Source organism: Zalophus californianus, chromosome 10, assembly GCF_009762305.2.
Source record: "Zalophus californianus isolate mZalCal1 chromosome 10, mZalCal1.pri.v2, whole genome shotgun sequence".
Classification (NCBI taxonomy): domain Eukaryota; kingdom Metazoa; phylum Chordata; class Mammalia; order Carnivora; family Otariidae; genus Zalophus; species Zalophus californianus.
Window position 1 is genome coordinate 58,433,775 of NC_045604.1, and position 17,427 is coordinate 58,451,201.

General features: G+C 39.7%; 1 protein-coding gene across 1 annotated transcript in view; it reads right to left on the minus strand.

Annotated features, from left to right (window-relative positions):
* Positions 1-16,334, minus strand: part of TIPRL (TOR signaling pathway regulator) — a 29,985-nt gene extending 13,651 nt beyond the window's left edge. Inside the window, exons 1-4 of the mRNA XM_027613287.2 lie at positions 16,047-16,334; positions 10,275-10,454; positions 9,496-9,595; positions 580-711 (exon numbers count right to left, since the gene is read on the minus strand). Coding sequence (XP_027469088.1) covers positions 580-711; positions 9,496-9,595; positions 10,275-10,454; positions 16,047-16,150 — 516 coding nt within the window. The 5' untranslated portion in view covers positions 16,151-16,334. The remainder of the gene's footprint in view (positions 1-579; positions 712-9,495; positions 9,596-10,274; positions 10,455-16,046) is intronic.
* Positions 16,335-17,427: the final 1,093 nt, after the last annotated feature.

Sequence of the window (17,427 nt, forward strand, 5' to 3'; positions counted from 1 at the left end):
AAAGTTTCAGTTGAAATTTTTCCATAAAGTGTTAGAAACCCAATTATGACCTAACAGTAAACACATATGAATAACTGCTAATGAGCTATGTATTATTCTTTTTAAAGATGTCCCACCAATAACATTGTAAATGGAAGTAGTCCTCCAGACAGAAAAGAATACAAAAGGAGAAGGGAATTCACACGTGTCATTTCTGTTTTCCATTTCTGTGCTCAAGATGCAAGTGCAGTTTCTGAGACACCGAAATTCTAACATCCATGCTGCTATCTGCAGATCCTTTCAACAGAATCTTTAATTCAAAAGTGAAAATTAAGCCATAATTTTCATTCAAATTAAATAGTAAGCAGACAAACTACAAAGTAGCCAGGCAGCTCTTAAAAGAAAATGTTTGGCTAAAGTTTAGGAATATACTAAGGTTTTGTGAACTTTATAATGGATATGAAGATGTACTCTAGACCCAAATGATACTTCACATGATAGCATGTTAAGACAGTGTGATTCTAAGTGAGTCTTATATTTCTGACCAATGGTAAGAATGGAAGAAGGAAGTTAATTTTAAACAAAAATCATAGTACTCACAATTTTCACACTCAGGCTTGAAACTCCATGATCATGAAGTTCATCCTCAAACAGGAGAACTTCTTCAAAAAATTTAATCTGTTCTCTGGCTTTCAATTTCTCTGTATCTATATGATCTGTTGTAGGTACAACCTGAAAGAAAAAAATTCAAGAAGGAACACATATGAATTTAAAGAGCTAGGGTCACAGGAAAATAGTTTTCCTACCAGCCTTGTCTTCATAGCCAGAGCACACAGTTCTACTTTTGGGTGTCGTCAGTAGACATGAAAGATGAGATATGCAAAAAAAAAAAAAAAAGGGGGGGCGGGGGGCGCCTGGGCGGCTCAGCCGTTAAGCGTCTGCCTTCGGCTCAGGTCATGGTCCCAGGGTCCTGGGATCGAGCCCCGCATCAGGCTCCCTGCTTAGCGGGAAGCCTGCTTCTCCCTCTCCCACTCCCCCTGCTTTTGTTCCTTCTCTCTCTCTCTCTGTCAAATAAATAAATAAAAATCTTTAAAAAAAAAAAAAAAAAGACGAGATATGCTCCTTGTGCCTGAAAAACTTAAGGAACTACAGCTGGCTGGTGCTGGAGCTTCACAAAACACAGAGTAAAAATTCATCATCTTTTATAACAGTCAAATTCAAATCAAGTGTTCTGTTGTGATTATGAGAAAATTAATCATCTGAAAATTAGTGTGATGAACTACTATCATAGATGTCCCAAGCAGTTTTGTGCTGTGAAAGTCCACCTTTAAGACACTGGTTTGGAACTCAAAAACTTCCCATTAGAATCTTGTTCTATATTTTAGATTCCCAGCCTCGCTTCCCCAAACCTACCAACAAAATAGTGTTTTAAGTAAGGAGGTAAATAAGAACTTTCAGAGAAATTCTGAGGGAAAAACTCTAGCATTCCAAAGGGCTTTAGAAGATGCTGGCCATTTCTCCACTGTATTATTTTGTAGCTCAGAGACACATATTCACAACCCAACAAGAGCATCATCAACAATGTTAACAAGGCAAATCCTATCAGTAGCTTACTAAGTCCAAGCATCTCCTAACAGCTTAAGAGTAGGATCTGAGATATCATTCTTTACTCCACCCAATTTCACTAAAAGATGTTCAGCTTTTCTATTCTTTGACATAGTTGTATCATAAATACACACAACAATGCTTGTCAAACCACAGGTGTTCAGTAAATGGCAGCTATTATTTTACTTTCCTCAGTAGCCATGATGAGGTAATTTGACTCATGGACAGAATTACAAAATGGAGAGTAGTTTGAGAAAACTGGACAAGAATTAGAGGAATATGATAAAGGATGTTCAAGAGACTGCATGGATTGGGGTGGGGGAATAGTTTAAAGGAGTATTATGTGATGTAGGGGGAATAGATTATGATGACAAGTAGCAGTGTGCACAGGAGTCCCAAGAGGTGAAAAAAAATGTCCAGAGTTCTTCCATGTTCGCTCACAGATAACACTTTAGCCCTCTGCAATTTTTTCCAAAATGTGTCTGGATGGGCGCCTGGGTGGCTCAGTTGGTTAAGCGACTGCCTTCGGCTCAGGTCATGATCCTGGAGTCCCGGGATCGAGTCCCGCATCGGGCTCCCCGCTCAGTAGGGAGTCTGCTTCTCCCTCTGACCCTCTTCCCTCTCGTGCTCTCTATCTCTCATTCTCTCTCTCTCTCAAATAAATAAATAAAATCTTTAAAAAAAAATGTGTCTGGAGCAGACCTGAGACCACATACAAAGGTGAAAATTGGGAGTGGGAAGGGAGGTGAGGGGAGGCGATAGGGCAGCACAACCAGCGCCTTGTGTCACTTGCATGTTTGTATTCTATTTAAGACAAAAGCTGGTGCTTCTAGGACTGCCAAGAGCATAAAACTTCAGTCAATATAAACACAACTTCTAAGCTCCCTACTTTTTATTTAGCTTTAGTTCAAAGGAACACATTGTAAGATCCTCCTTATAGAAATATCTGACTTCCAAAAAGTTAACCAATCGTTATATCCATTTTCTCGTTAGTAAATGGCTACTTCACTAATGTTTCATATAAACCTTCACAAGGGACTGAAAAAAATGAATCTGTTTGCCATTTACTTGTTTTACAAAATACTTGAAAGACAGAAAATAATTAGATAAAACACGGGTTAGGGATGTTCATCATATTTAATTTATACCTCCTTCTTCATTTGCAAGGACAAATATGTTTAAAACATATTTTCTCTTCCTCAACTCTATTTATGTCCTCCCTAAACTCAGGCATCTGAAAAGAAAGGGGGAAAAAAACCAAAACCAACAGCTCAGTTGAAAACAGATCAAACACTTCTGGCTTCTAGTACTATCAGAATAAGTAACCCAGACAAATCCTCTTGCAGAAGACAACTTAAAAGCTGAATGAAAAAACAAAAACTTTTTTTTTTTAATTTTTAAATTTTTTTAAGATTTTATTTTCTTTGCGAGAGAGAGAATGGGAGACAGAGAGCATGAGAGGGAGGAGGGTCAGAGGGAGAAGCAGACTCCCCGCTGAGGAGGGAGCCCGACGTGGGACTTGATCCCGGGACTCCAGGATCATGACCTGAGCCGAAGGCAGTTGCCTAAACAACTGAGCCACCCAGGCGCCCCAAAACAAAAACTTCTTAAAAACTTTTTTTAAGAAAATGGTCATCAAATGGTCAAGATGCAGAAGCATTACTGGACTGAGACCTGAAAAAGGACTGGAGCCCAGAAAAAGGGCAAGGTGAGCCTGTAGTTGGCTGGCTGGGGCCTGGAGGTATCTGGAACAGCTGATCCAGGGGAAAGGCTGGGCTCTGCTCTTTTTTGGCTCCATCACTGTTCAGTGCTCACAAAGGACAGGGACCTTGGAGAATTCCCTGCGCCCCTCCCAATTTTGGGATGATACCCTATAATGCTACACTGGTTTCACAACTTCTTATATTACAGGCCTAGAAACCTCAAACTCTGGTCCCAAACCAGAGGTTAGCAAACTAAGACCTGTAGGCCAGATGTGGCCAAATGTGGCCCATCACCTATTTTCGCATGAATTGTGAGCTAAGAATCATTTTTACATTTTTTAAATGATTGGAAAAAACAGTTAAAAAAAGAATATTTCATGACACATGAAATTCAGATTCATTATACAAACATATATATGAATTCATATATATTTCACCATATGAAACTCAAATTTCCATGTCCCTAAGTAAAATTTTACTGAAACAAAGCCATGACCATTCATTTACTTGTCATCTATGGCTGTTTTCAACTATAATACCACAGCTCAGCAGCTGCAACGTAGACTCTATAACCCTCAAAACCTAAATAAAACATTAGCTATCTTGGCGCACCTGGGAGGCTCAGTCGTTAAGCGTCTGCCTTTGGCTCAGGTCATGATCCCAGGGTCCTGGGATCGAGCCCCGCATCGGGCTCCCTGCTCCATGGGAAGCCTGCTTCTCCCTCTCCCACACTCCCCCTGCTTGTATTCCCTCTCTCTCTGTGTCTCTGTCAAATAAATAAATAAAATCTTAAAAAAAAATTATTGAAAGTAGTGCATGTGTGTGTATATACACGCATAAGATATATATTTATCTTCATATATATCTGTATATATATCATATATATATAATATACATAAGAAAAATGTTTTTTTTTGTTTCTATAGTACATACCGTTAGTGAAATTACTGTTACGTAGTGATTTTTTTTAAATGAAGACATAACTTCCATACTATACAATTCACCCTTTGAAAGCGTACAATTCAGTGGTTTTTAGTATTTTCACAGGATTGTGCAGTCCTCACCACTAACTCTAGAACACTGCATCACCCCAAAGAGAAACCCCCATACCTATTAGCAGTAACTCTCCATTCCCCCCTTCCCCTAGCCCCTGGAAACCACTACTCTAATTTCTGTTTCTATAGATTTGTCTCTTTTGCAAATTATTCTGGAATCACACACGTGTGTCTTGTGTCTGACTTCTTTCACTTAGCATGTTTCCAAGGCTCGTCCATGTTGCAGCATGTTATCAGCACTTCAGTCCTTTTTCAAGGCTAAATAATATTCCACTGTCTGGATACACCAGTTCTGCTTATCTACTGATGATTATTTGGGTGTTTTCCACATTTTAGCTATTATGAATAATGCTGCCCTGAACAGCTGGGTACAGGTTTTTGCATGGGTACAGGTTTTTCAATTCTCTTGAGTGCATGCCGGGGGGAGGAGGGGAGGTTGAATTGCTGGCTTAGATGGTAACTCTATGTTTAACTTTTTCTTTTTTTTTTTTTAAAGATTTTATTTATTTATTTGACAGAGAGAGACAGTGAGAGTAGGAACACAAGCAGGGGGAGTGGCAGAGGGAGAAGCAGGCTTCCCGCTGAGCAGGGAGCCCGATGCAGGACTCGATCCCAGGACCCTGGGATCATGACCTGAGCCGAAGGCAGACGCTTAACCACTGAGCCACCCAGGCACCCTTAACTTTTTCTTTTCATTGCAGCCAAAAATATGTAACATGAAATCTACCATCTTAACCATTTTTAAGCATACAATTCAGTAGTGTTAACTATATTCACATTATTGTCAAACAGATCTCTAGAATTTCTTCATCTTGCAAAACCGAAATACTATTAGAATTGTTAACTCATACCCCTGTGAAAAACAACTTTATCAACTAGGGTACAATACCTATGTGCAGTTCCTTTTGCCTTTAGACTTAACAAAGCCCATTCACTTCCAATGTTTAAGTTTGCACATTTCTCCCTAAAAATGTACTTTGAAAAGCTCAAGATACTGAAGATGATATAAAAATGGCCAATAAGCATATGAAAAGATGCTCAACATCACTAATCATTAGAGAAATGCAAATTAAAACCCCTCATACATTGCTGATGGGAATGTAAAATGGGCAACTACTGTAGAAAACAGTACAGAGGTTCTCCAAAAGATTAAAAATAGAATTGCTGTGTGATCTAGCAATTCCACTTCTGGGTATATATCCAAAAAACTATAAGCAGAATCTCAAAGAGGTATTTGCACACCTCTGTTCATAGCAGCACTATTCACAATAGCCAAGGACAAGCAACCCAAATGCTCACCGACAAATGAGTGGGTACAAAATATGGCATATACATATACAGAAATATTATTCAGCCTTAAAAAGAATGGAAAGTCTGACACGCGCTATGTTGATGAACCTTGAGGACACTACGCTAAGTGAAATAAACCAGTCACAAAAAGACAAATATTGTATGATTCCACTTATCTGAAGTATCTACAGTGGTCAAATTCATAGAAACAGAAAATAGAATGGTGGGTTGCCAGGGACTGGGGAAGGAGGAACTGGGGAGTTATTGTTTAACAGGTACAGAGTTTCAGTTTTCCAAGATGAAAAAGTTCTGGAAATCGGTTGCATAACAATATGAATATACTTAACACTAACTTAATATACACAGAAATTGTTAAGATGGTAAATTTTGTGGGGCACCTGGGTGGCTCAGTCGGTTAAGCGGCTGCCTTTGGCTCAGGTCATGATCCCAGGGTCCTGGGATCAAGCCCCACATCGGGCTCCCAGCTCAGAGGACAGCCTGCTTTTCCTTCTCCCTCTGCCTGCAGCTCTGCCTACTTGTGCTCCCTCTCTCTCTCTCTCTGTCAAATAAATAAATGAAATCTTTAAAAAAAAAAAAAGATGGTAAATTTTGTTATATGTTTTTTTACCACAGTAAAAAAAGAGAGAAAAGCTCAAAATATTAAATCACACTGAATAAGCTGGCAAATGTTCCAACATACTTTAAAAAAGCATGCTTTTTTTAGGGGCGCCTGGGTGGCTCAGTCGATTAAGCATCTGACTCTTGGTTTCAGCTCAGGTCATGATCTCAGGGTCCTGTGCCAGGCTCCAGACTCAGCGAGGAGTCTGCTTAAGGATTCTCTCTCCCCCCTCCCTCTACCCCTCCTCCAGCTCTCACACTCTCTTTCTCTCACTCTCTGTCAAATAAATAAACACAACTTTTAAAAAAATGCTTTTTTAAATGTATGGACATTATACACATTTTATTCCTAAAAGGCAATACAACTAGAAGAGGCAGTCTTCCACTTCTATTCTCCTGCAAAGTCAATTTATTTATTTAACAAGAATGAAGAAAATAACCACATGTTGCCAGGTACATATTAGGCATCTGACCTCATAACATTCTTTTTTTTTTTTTTAAGATTTTATTTATTTATTTGATAGAGAGAGACATAGCGAAAGAGGGAACACAAGCAGGGGGAGTGGGAGAGGGAGAAGCAGGCTTCCCGTTGAGCAGGGAGCCCGATGCGGGGCTCGATCCCAGGATCCCGGGATCATGACCTGAGCCGAAGGCAGACGCTTAACAACTGAGCCACCCAGGCACCCCTGACCTCATAACATTCTACACCATAATCTCGGAGATGTTCTGAGGGTGGCCCAGCTAATAAATAGCAAAGCTGGATTTGAATCCAGCCAGTACAACTCTATGACTGGCTCTCTTCTCTTGCACTATGCTACAACTCAGAGTAATAGGTAAAACAACACAAAAAGAGTAAGAAAACACTAGACACACACCAGCAGCAGCCCCCGACAATTAAAAGGCAAGAATTTAAGGGCAAAAAAAAAAAAAGGCTTCATTCTAATGCCTCATTCTCTGACATTCTTACCATTTACATAAAACATATTCTCCTCCACAGGCATATACTTCCTATACACACCAGGGCTTTTGTTTTCAGAAACGGGGGAAGAAATGAATAACTTAAAGCCCCAAGTAATATTATAGGGCAAAAAAATCCTTAGGTATCAAGAAAGCCAAATGCAAAAAATGTTCCAATGGAGTGATCTTCCACATACAACAAACATGCTTAACAATAAGCTACAGCATTGGTATTATGTTATTAAGAGAAACATACTTTAAGATCTTGAACCCATTTCTTCATCCACAAAATGAGGATAAGAATGCCTATGACACAAGGTTATTTTGAGGATTTTGCCTAGAAAATGGCTACTCAATTTTTTAAGGCAATAAAGGAACATACTCATCAAGTCCATTTAGACCATAAGGCAAAAATAAATATTTAGACAATATATCTAGTCTTGGTATTTCAATAATACTTAATATATACTTTTCTATAATATCTTGGTATATATCTAGTCTAACATTTTAGTCTTGTTATTTCAATAATATTAACTTAGTTTTCCTGACATTTGAATATAATATTATCATAATAATAATAGCAGCTACCATTTATGGAGATCTTGCTGTGGAACAGACACTGTGCTAAACACTTCACATATATATTCTTAATACCTTACAACTGCTATTATCCAGTTTACCAAAGTGAGAAACAACGTTTAGCAAGATTAAATTGCTTTTCCAAGTTAAGTGATGGTGTTGGGATTTGAACCCAGGCCTGCCAAAGCCTGAGCTCATTACCACCAGTGAGGGGTGATCACACTGACATTTTCAACAACACCTCAGAACAAATTACATTACAGGTTAAAGTGTCAGTAAGAGTACTGAGCACACGCTCTTCACCTCCTACAACTCTCAAACTCCCCATTTCTACTGCTGTGTTTCTTGCTTATTGGTCACAGCTAATGCTACTTCATAACCCATAGGAGGCTTTTTGTAAGTCATCATTCCTACAAAGGGTTAAAACGAGTTCCCATTACCTCACTCCCAGCAATGAAATATCAAATGAACTATGTTCTCTACAAAGCTTTTCACTCAGAAGAAGAAAGGAGAATATTAATCTATGAAGTATTAAGGGATTGAAAAACCTTGCTCCCCATTAGACTGTAACAAACGGATTTTTGTCTGTTCTCTGCTGTATCCACAGCTCCTAGAATTAGTGCCTAGCTCAGAGGAAGAGTTCAAGAATGAATGAGTGTGTGAGTGAGTGAGTAGAGTGAATGAATGAACGAATGAATGCATACGTGTTCTCTCAAAAAATGTATATTTGTCTTGGAAGCAGCAGAGAAAAATAGTTAAAGCTTGGATTATAGGACTGACAGAAAATTAAGAGAATGGAGTTCCTGCTATGAACTTCTGTCTTCCCAAGACTCTAAAAACCTCTGCAGAGACAAGGAGCCCATACACACCTCTATCTCCTTAACATTTCTGCCTAGGCACCAACATATGATAGAGGGTCTCCAATAATTACTTTATTTACACTAAAATAATTTTGTTCTCTGTAATTGAATGTGATAGAGACATGCAACCTAAGGCAAATTTTCTTCATTTCAGTCAAACTGTAGGATGTCAAAATGCAGCTAAGTTCCCAATATGAGACCTACCAATTCCACTTTCCCAGCATCATTCACCACAAAGTGAATCTCTTCTTAAGCATGGTTTACACAGATGCATTATTAACATGGAGCTTTAGAATTTATCGAGAGCTTTCCCACAGATTAGCTCCTATCAAACCTCTGATGTTGAGGTCACTATTTCTGTTTTCCCAATTTACTAATAAAATTGAGACTCAGAGTAAGTAACTTGCCTAGAGTCATACCAGGTTCGCAGACAGAGCAGGCGGGACAAAAACCTAAGCTGTCTGACCAAAAGTCCTATCTGCCCACCTGCCTGTTCATCCGTAAAACTGTAAGCTACTAACTAGCAGGTTCTATCTAAATCACCTAATTCATTACATCAAGGGCAGATACACATTTTAATGCTTCTTGAGAGTGATAATGATAACATTAAGGCAGTTTGCTATTGCTACTAAACATACTTTTGAGAATAAAAATTGTTCCCCTATGGCCTTATTTTCTGTTTATAATCAATAAGCAAAATCCCTTCACATCAGGTTCTGAAGCTTCCCTCAATAGAAAGTAAGTGAGATGAAAGTAGTAGCAAAAATAAGCCATTATTAGAAAGTTCTAATGCTGAGACTGTCCAAGACCATTAATGACTTTATCATAAAAGCAAAAAATAAGATTTACCTTTAACTTAAGTGATTCTCCAAGTAATGTTCCCTTATAATCTGTTGTATAGGTCCAATCGTATGGTTTAATAACTTCTTTGGAGTGTTCACCCTCCGTCCTCAAATATCAAAATGAGAAGGATCAGATTTAATGATGCAGAATATAGATCATCTGTATTCATATATTACACCAAATTACATTCTACAAATAATACAAATATCCTAATAAATACATATACTTGTCATAATTCACTAATATAAGATCTTTCTTGGTTTTTCCGCATATTTATTGTTATTAAACTTGTCATATGCTGATAGAGTCTCTCCAATTAGTCTGTATACTGCCTAAGGACATGGTTTAAAGGCTTGTACTTCTTTCTTTCCTCCAAGGCACCTAGTACATAATAGGCACGAAGTAAATAATTGATTTGATTATCAAAGAAAATACATTTTTCTCTATTTCAATGCTCCTAACACACAATGCAAATCACAAGTAACCATTTTTCTTCAAAAACAGGAATAATAAAGTATACAGTATACTGCCTCTTCACTAAAGAACACTGAAAGCTCAAAAATGTAAACCTTACATAGCTCAGCTCAACTGTAATTCAACTGATTTCAATTCAAGAGGTGGGGAAACTAAGCTCCATTTTATGGATGAGAAAGATGAATCCAAGAATGATCCAACTATCAAGTTTAATAATACTTGCCTTTCATTCTAATAAAATACACATATCATGACTGAAGATTTCTTTCAACTCTTCTTTTTAATTAACCCATAACTGCCCAGATTCTCACCTGCTTTCCTGCCACTCTTCAGCACAGGCTACTTTAAGCATTCCTTGATAGTTGTTAACACATCTTAATGCATCTGTAGCATTGAACTCAATCCCAAAGCCAGAGCCATGCTGGATTCTTAAAACGTTGTCTCCAAACATCATTTCAGGGAGAGATGGCATATGTAATTCATCGGCTAACCTATGCATAACCAAAAGTCAGGTAATAGTTCCAATAAGGTTATAATTATAAAGTGGGCAATAGAGGCAAAAGTTTAAATATGCTCTGAGTGAAGTTCTAAGGGAACACAAGGAAAGCACAGGACTTTAGTGCAAGTGTTCTACGATAGCTACTTTAGCAGATCAGAAGGCTTTCTTTTCAATTTTCTTTCTTAAGGCTTCTGGATTTTTTGAACAGCTACACAGCTATTATTGTTAGGTAAGGGAAAATAATACTATATTAAAAAATATATTGTTACATAAAGCCAACATAGGATCTATGCATATCCTAAGACCACAATTACCTTCTTTCCTATTGCTTTAGATCTATTTCTAATCAGACATAGCAATCAAATCTTGCATATATATTAAAAGCAAATAAGCAAAAAAACCCTCATGAACAAACTAAACAATGGAAAAAATACTGATTCTTATTAGAAACATCTATTTCATTCCTGGATCACAAAAGGCTCACCACCATCAAGAATAAATATGGGTTCTAATCCTAGGAGAAGACCTAATGTACCATAGTCTCATGTTTCCATAAGCTTCATGTTTCTGGTAGACTTTTTGTTCTTACACAATTATATTAATTATAGTTATGAAGAAAAGACAGCTTAAACAGATTTAAAGAGTCTGTTTCTTGTAGGAAAACAACCTTTCCAATATATTTCTCAACTTGTTACAAGTTTTAAAAGGTGGTAATGAAGAAAGCAAAAGCATCAACACTGATGAGGGAAACCAGCACTTGCTTACATGGATTTCTGGAAGGACTGTGTCAATTTACATCCTATCCCCTGGGGCACCAATTAAGCAAAAAGTACAAGGAATTTAATCAAATTTATATCCTGACTCAAAATATCAGTTTTGGGAAATCTATAATAAAGAAACAATCTCCAATGCAGAAAAGAGCTATACACATTAATACTCATAACCATCTTATTCATAATAGTAAAAAAGAAATACTCAGAATGTCCAATCATAAAGAAATAAATGGTCATGTATACTACAGTATATCCATACAATGAAGTATTACAGAATCATCAAAAATGCTTAAAGAGAAAATATAATACAAGAAAAATGATTATGATTACAATAGTAAGAAAAAAATGGGCACATATACTTATTACATCCGTGTGTATATATGTATGCACATTATCACTGATCTAACATTTAAAGTTGCACATCTTTATTTTTTTTTTTGAGATTTTATTTATTTATTTGACAGAGAGAGAGAGAAAGACAGCGAGAGAGGGAACACAAGCAGGGGGAGCAGCAGGAGAGGGAGAAGCAGGCTTCCCGCCAAGCAGGGAGCCCGATGCAGGGCTCGATCCCAGGACCTTGGGATCATGACCTGAGCCGAAGGCAGACGCTTAATGACTGAGCCACCCAGGCGCCCCAAGTTGCACATCTTTAGTATAATATCTAATAATGTTATTTTTTCATCACAATTTTAAGTAAAATTTATTCTTAGTTCTTAGGAGACAGAAAATATTAAGTACTAGAGAAATTAATACTCCTATGTTCATTGCAACTCTACTCACAATAGCCAAGATGTGGAAACAATCTAAGTGTCCATCCACAGATGCATGGATAAAGAAAATAGGGTTTACAGATACAATGGAATATAATGCAACCTAAAAAAAAGGAAAGAAAGTCTGCAATATGGAACAACATGGATGAACCTTGCGGGCATTATGCTAAGTAAAATAAGCCAGTCACAGAAAGACAAATACTACATGATTCTACTTATATGAGGCATCTAAAGTAGTCAAATTTGGGGGTATCTGGGTGGCTAAGTCGGTTGAATGTTGGACTCTTGATTTTCGCTCAGGTCATGACCTCAGGGTTGTGACATCAAGCCCCAAGTTGGGCTCTGCACTCAGCACAAAGTCTCCTTGAGATTCTCTCTCTCCCTCTGCCTCTGCCCCTTCCCTGCTCTTACACACACACTCTCTCTCTGTAAAATAAATAAGCAAATAAAATCTTTAAAAAAATAGTAATAAAATAAAATAGTCAAATTTATAGAATCAAATAGTGGAATGGTGGTTACCAGAGGCTGGGGAGAGGGGAAAATAAATTACTAATCAACAGACATAAGTTTTCAGTCCAGCAAGATGAATAAGCTCTAGAGATCTGCTGTACATCATTCTACCTATAGTTAATAATAATGTATCGTACACTTAAAAATTTGTTAAGAAGGGAACTACAAAAGATCCTGAATAGCCAAAGCAATCTTGAGAAAGAAGACCAAAGCTAGAAGTATCATGCTCCCGGATTTCAATCTATACTACAAAGCTATAGTAACCAAAACAGTAGGGTGCTGACACAAAAACATACACATTAATCAATGAAACAGAATAGAAAGTCCAGAAATAAACCCACACTTATGGAGCACCTGGGTGGCTCAGTTGGTTAAGTTTCCGACTCTTGATTTTGGATCAGGTCATGATCTCAGGGTCTTGAGACTGAGCCTCACATGAGGCTCTGCAATCAGCGGGGAGTCTGCTTGAGATTCTTTCTCTCCATCTCCCTCTTCCCCCATCCCCTGCTCGAGTGTGCCCTCGCATGATCTTCCTCTCTCTCTCTCTCACAAATAAATCTTCCTCTCTCTCTCTCTCACAAACCCACACTTATATGGTCATTAATCTTCAACAAAGGAGGCAATATACAATGAGGAAAAAAGTCTCTTCAATAAATGGTGCTGGGGGAAAATGGAAAATCACATGCAAAAAAAGGAAACTGAAACACTTTCTCATACTGTACACAAAAATAAATTCAAAATAGATTAAAGATCTAAATGTAAGACCAGAAACTATAAAACTCCTAGAAGAAAACATTAGGCAATAAGCTCCCTAACATCAGTCTTGGCAACATATTGTGGATCTGTCGCCTCAAGCAAAGGCAACAAAAACAAAAAGAAATAAATGGGACTATATAAAACTAAAAAGCTTTTGCAGAGTGAAGGAAACCATCAATAAAGTGAAAAGGCAATCTACTGAACAGGAGAAGATATTTGCAAATGATATAACCGATAATGGATTAATATCCAAAATACATAAAGAACTCACATAACTGAATATAAAAAAACCAATCTAATTAGAAATGGGCACAGCAGCTGAATAGACATGTCTCCAAAGAAGACATAGAGACACATGAAAAGATGATCAACATTACTAATCATCAGGGAAATGCAAATCAAAACCACAATGAGATATCACTTCACACCTGTGAGAATGGCTATTGTTAAAAAGACAAAAAAATAACAAGCGTTGGCGAGGATGTAGAGAAAAGGGTACCCTCCTACACTGTTGGTAGGAATGCAAAATGGTGCAGCCACTCTGGAAAAGAATAAGGAGTTTCCCCCAAAAATTAGAAAAAAACTACCATACAATCCAGCAATTCTACTTCTGGGTATTTATTTGAACCAAACAAAAATACTAATTTGAAAAAACATGCATACCCCTGTTCACTACAGCATTATTTACAATAGCTGAGATATGAAAGCAATCTAGGTATCCACTGAAAGATGAATGGATAAAGATAAATATATACACACACACATACTTCCAAGAAAAAAAGTACAAACTTCCAATAAAAAAAAAATTGTTAAGAACATAGATCTCATGTTAAGTGTTCCTACTATAACAAAACAAAATTTTAAAAAATAAAATATTAAATACTTAAAAAATTTAATAAGATAAAGATTAAATGTATTAGAATAAATATTTCATAAAAAAACATCCAATTAGGGGCGCTTGGGTGGCTCAGTCATTAAGCATCTGCCTTCGGCTCAGGTCATGATCCCAGGGTCCTGGGATCGAGCCCCGCATTGGGCTCCCTGCTCCGCGGGAAGCCTGCTTCTCCCTCTCCCACTCCCCCTGCTTGTGTTCCCTCTCTCGCTGTGTGTGTCTCTCTCTGTCAAATTAATAAATAAAATCTTTAAAAAACAAATAAATAAAAAACCATCCAATTAAATAAATTTTAACTACTTTACTGAATAATGCATATGAAATAATATAAGATGTGACTCTCTGAACTTGCCCCAATATATCTGGGGAAATCTGGTGGTCCTACAAAATATTCCAATTATATATGTAAAATAGTCACTAATCTACACTGCTAATCATCCCTTCATGACTCTCTTCCTTGGTCACTTCCCTCGGCCTAAATCTTAAAATACCAGTGCGCCTAGGGTACTATCCCATAACCTTTTCCCTTTCTTCTGGATGACTTCTATAAGATCTTAGTTCACTCCCAAGGCTCCAGGTATCAACCAGAAGCTGATGATTCCCAAACCTGAACCCGTGGACAGTCGTGTTCTTTGAGTTCCAAGATAAATGCTTATTACATCTCCACTTATGACCCACACACAACTCACATTTCAACCATCTAAGCTGTTCCTCTATCCAACAACTGCCCCCAATCTGTTCCTCCTCCTGTTTCTACCTTGTTCAGTGACAAAGCTTCCCATGCAATAGCCCAAGCCAGAAATCTTGTCATCAGTATAGATTGCTCCTTCTTCCTCCCTCCTCCTGTCAACTGGCCATCAAATCCAGGTACTCCCCTTCTAACTAGTCTCCTCACCCAGTCCTGCAGCCCCCCCAATCCATCCTCCACATCACCTTCAGAGAAATCTTTCAGAGTGTACATCTGACAATGTCACTCCTTTGTACAAAATTACACCGGTGGTAGTCACGTGAAATACAAATTCCTTAGCCTGTCATACAAATTCTCTCAGTATCTCCACTCCCCTGGGGCCTACCTCCCATTTCCCGCTACTCCCCTCTGGTACATCATGCTGCAATCACACAGGAACGGTTCTTCAAACAAATCCAGGCTCGCACTCTCCCTGGCCTCCCGGCTTTACAAGTGTCCCCTGACACCCCCAAACTCTGTTCAGATTCAGCTCAGGCATCACAAACGCCTCACATCTCGTACCATGCCTGGCCTCCTGGCTTTACACGTGCGCCCATTCCCACTCCATCCGACCGACTTTATCAAGATTTACCCAGGCATCCGAATTTCCCGGACGCCCTGTCCCTCTCAAAGATCTCAAATAACCCCGCGTATACATCTCTATCAGATATGCACATGGCCTGTCTCTGTCATAAGACTGCATTCCTGGAAGCAGAGGCTCTTTCATCTTCCATATCTCAAGCGCCTGGCACAGCACCTGACATGCTAAAAACCAAGCCCGTGTATCATCCCCACTACGAACCCCCAAGAGAAGAGGTCACAGACACCCAGAAAAAAAAAAAAAAAACAAAACGGTCTAAAGGTGTCTCATGCTGGGGCAGGTAGAGACCTAGGGCGAGGGCAAAGTCCACCAGCACAGTCATGCTCTGCTCAAACCCGGGCGGAGTGACAGTTGCACGGACGCAGGGCCGGGCGAACCCCCGCCAAAGGACAGGAGGTGGCGACAGGATTCTCTCCCGATGTCATTCAAGGGTCCCGTCCTCACGCACGGAGCCTCCGCCCTGGCGAGGGCTGGGGCTGCGCGCAGCTCGCCCTGCCTCCCGCCCAGGCCCAGCTCCCCCGCCCGCGCCCCGAGTCCCGAGTCCCGGAGCCTCACTTCTCCACATCCGCGGACTTCATGATGTGGGTCTTGGACGCCGTCAGCTTCCAGGGCCCGAAGGAGAAGTCCTGGTGGCTGCTCTGGAAGCCGTGGATCATCATGGCCGAGGCGGCGCCGGCGCGGGCCTCACGGAACACGCTGGAGCAGCGGCGGACACCGGTTCCTCCGCCTCCGTCCGGCCCAGCCCCCTCGGCTTCCGAGCCGTTACCATGCCCGGCTCCTCCCCGCCCCGCCCCCTGCCGGCCGACCCGGACGCGGGCCCTCCTTTCCTCTTTTTCCGCCCCTTCGACTTTTGCTTCCGGGACCAGTTGCTAATGTTGCGTGACCTACGTCTTACGTCACGATGCACCGGAAAACAGAAAAGGGGAGCGACAACTGAGGGGCGGGGCTTCTGCCGCAGGGGGTGTGGCCAGGGACGTACCGCCCCTCTCGCTGGACTCTTTGGATGACGTCATCTGGGAGTATTTTACAGAATGCCAGTGATGGAGAAGGCGAATTCGGCAGGATCTTTACAGACCTCGCAAATCAGTGTCATTACGTCGCATGTTGGCGAATCAGTGTGCAGAGGAAATGTCCTATATTTTTCTGTCGAGGCCAAAAAACAGAAACCCCTTAGAATTTAGGAGGTCCAGCATTGAGTGTTACATGATTCAGAAGTGGACATCTAACTACTGCTGATTAAGACAGACTCCAATCAAAAATTTCAGACTTCGGACAGTTCAAGACTTTCCTAATCTAGGCCCCTGGAATAGTGGAAGCAACACTGGAGAAACCGGTATTAAATCCACTTTTGCAGTGCTGTTTTGGGCATCCTTCGGCAAACCTCTTCACTAATGATTTTGGCTTCAGTTGCCTCAAAATGAGATGACTTGATGTTAGGACATCTCCCAAATCTGTCTTTCTGGCCTCATTTCCAGAAGCTCCCTCTCAGCCCTATCCACGTGCACTCAGCCCTACTTCTAAGCCCTTATCCTTGCTGTTCTATCTCTTAAACCTATTAAGTATATTCAGACGTACCCTTTTTCAGACCCAACCTGGCATCTTTGGAAAATATAGATTCTCCAGCCCCCCTGCCTTGCCCTAGCCAAGGAATGATATGCCTTGAATGGATACATCTTCAAAAGACTTTTCCTAAACCCTGGATTTACTTAACTTCTTCCTCTGAGCCAACACGTTGATTTAAGTCAACTTCAGTGTCCACTCATTCATCCAAATGAGTATCAAAATGTGAGCACCTGCTGTTTGCCAAGCATTTGTTTTATAACAAAATAGTATTCTCACCCTATCTTGTAATGGAGACTGACAATGGAGTTCTGAGACATGATTTCAGTGATACAAGGCAGGACCCCTTTCCCCTCAAAATGTATGTTATCTACCT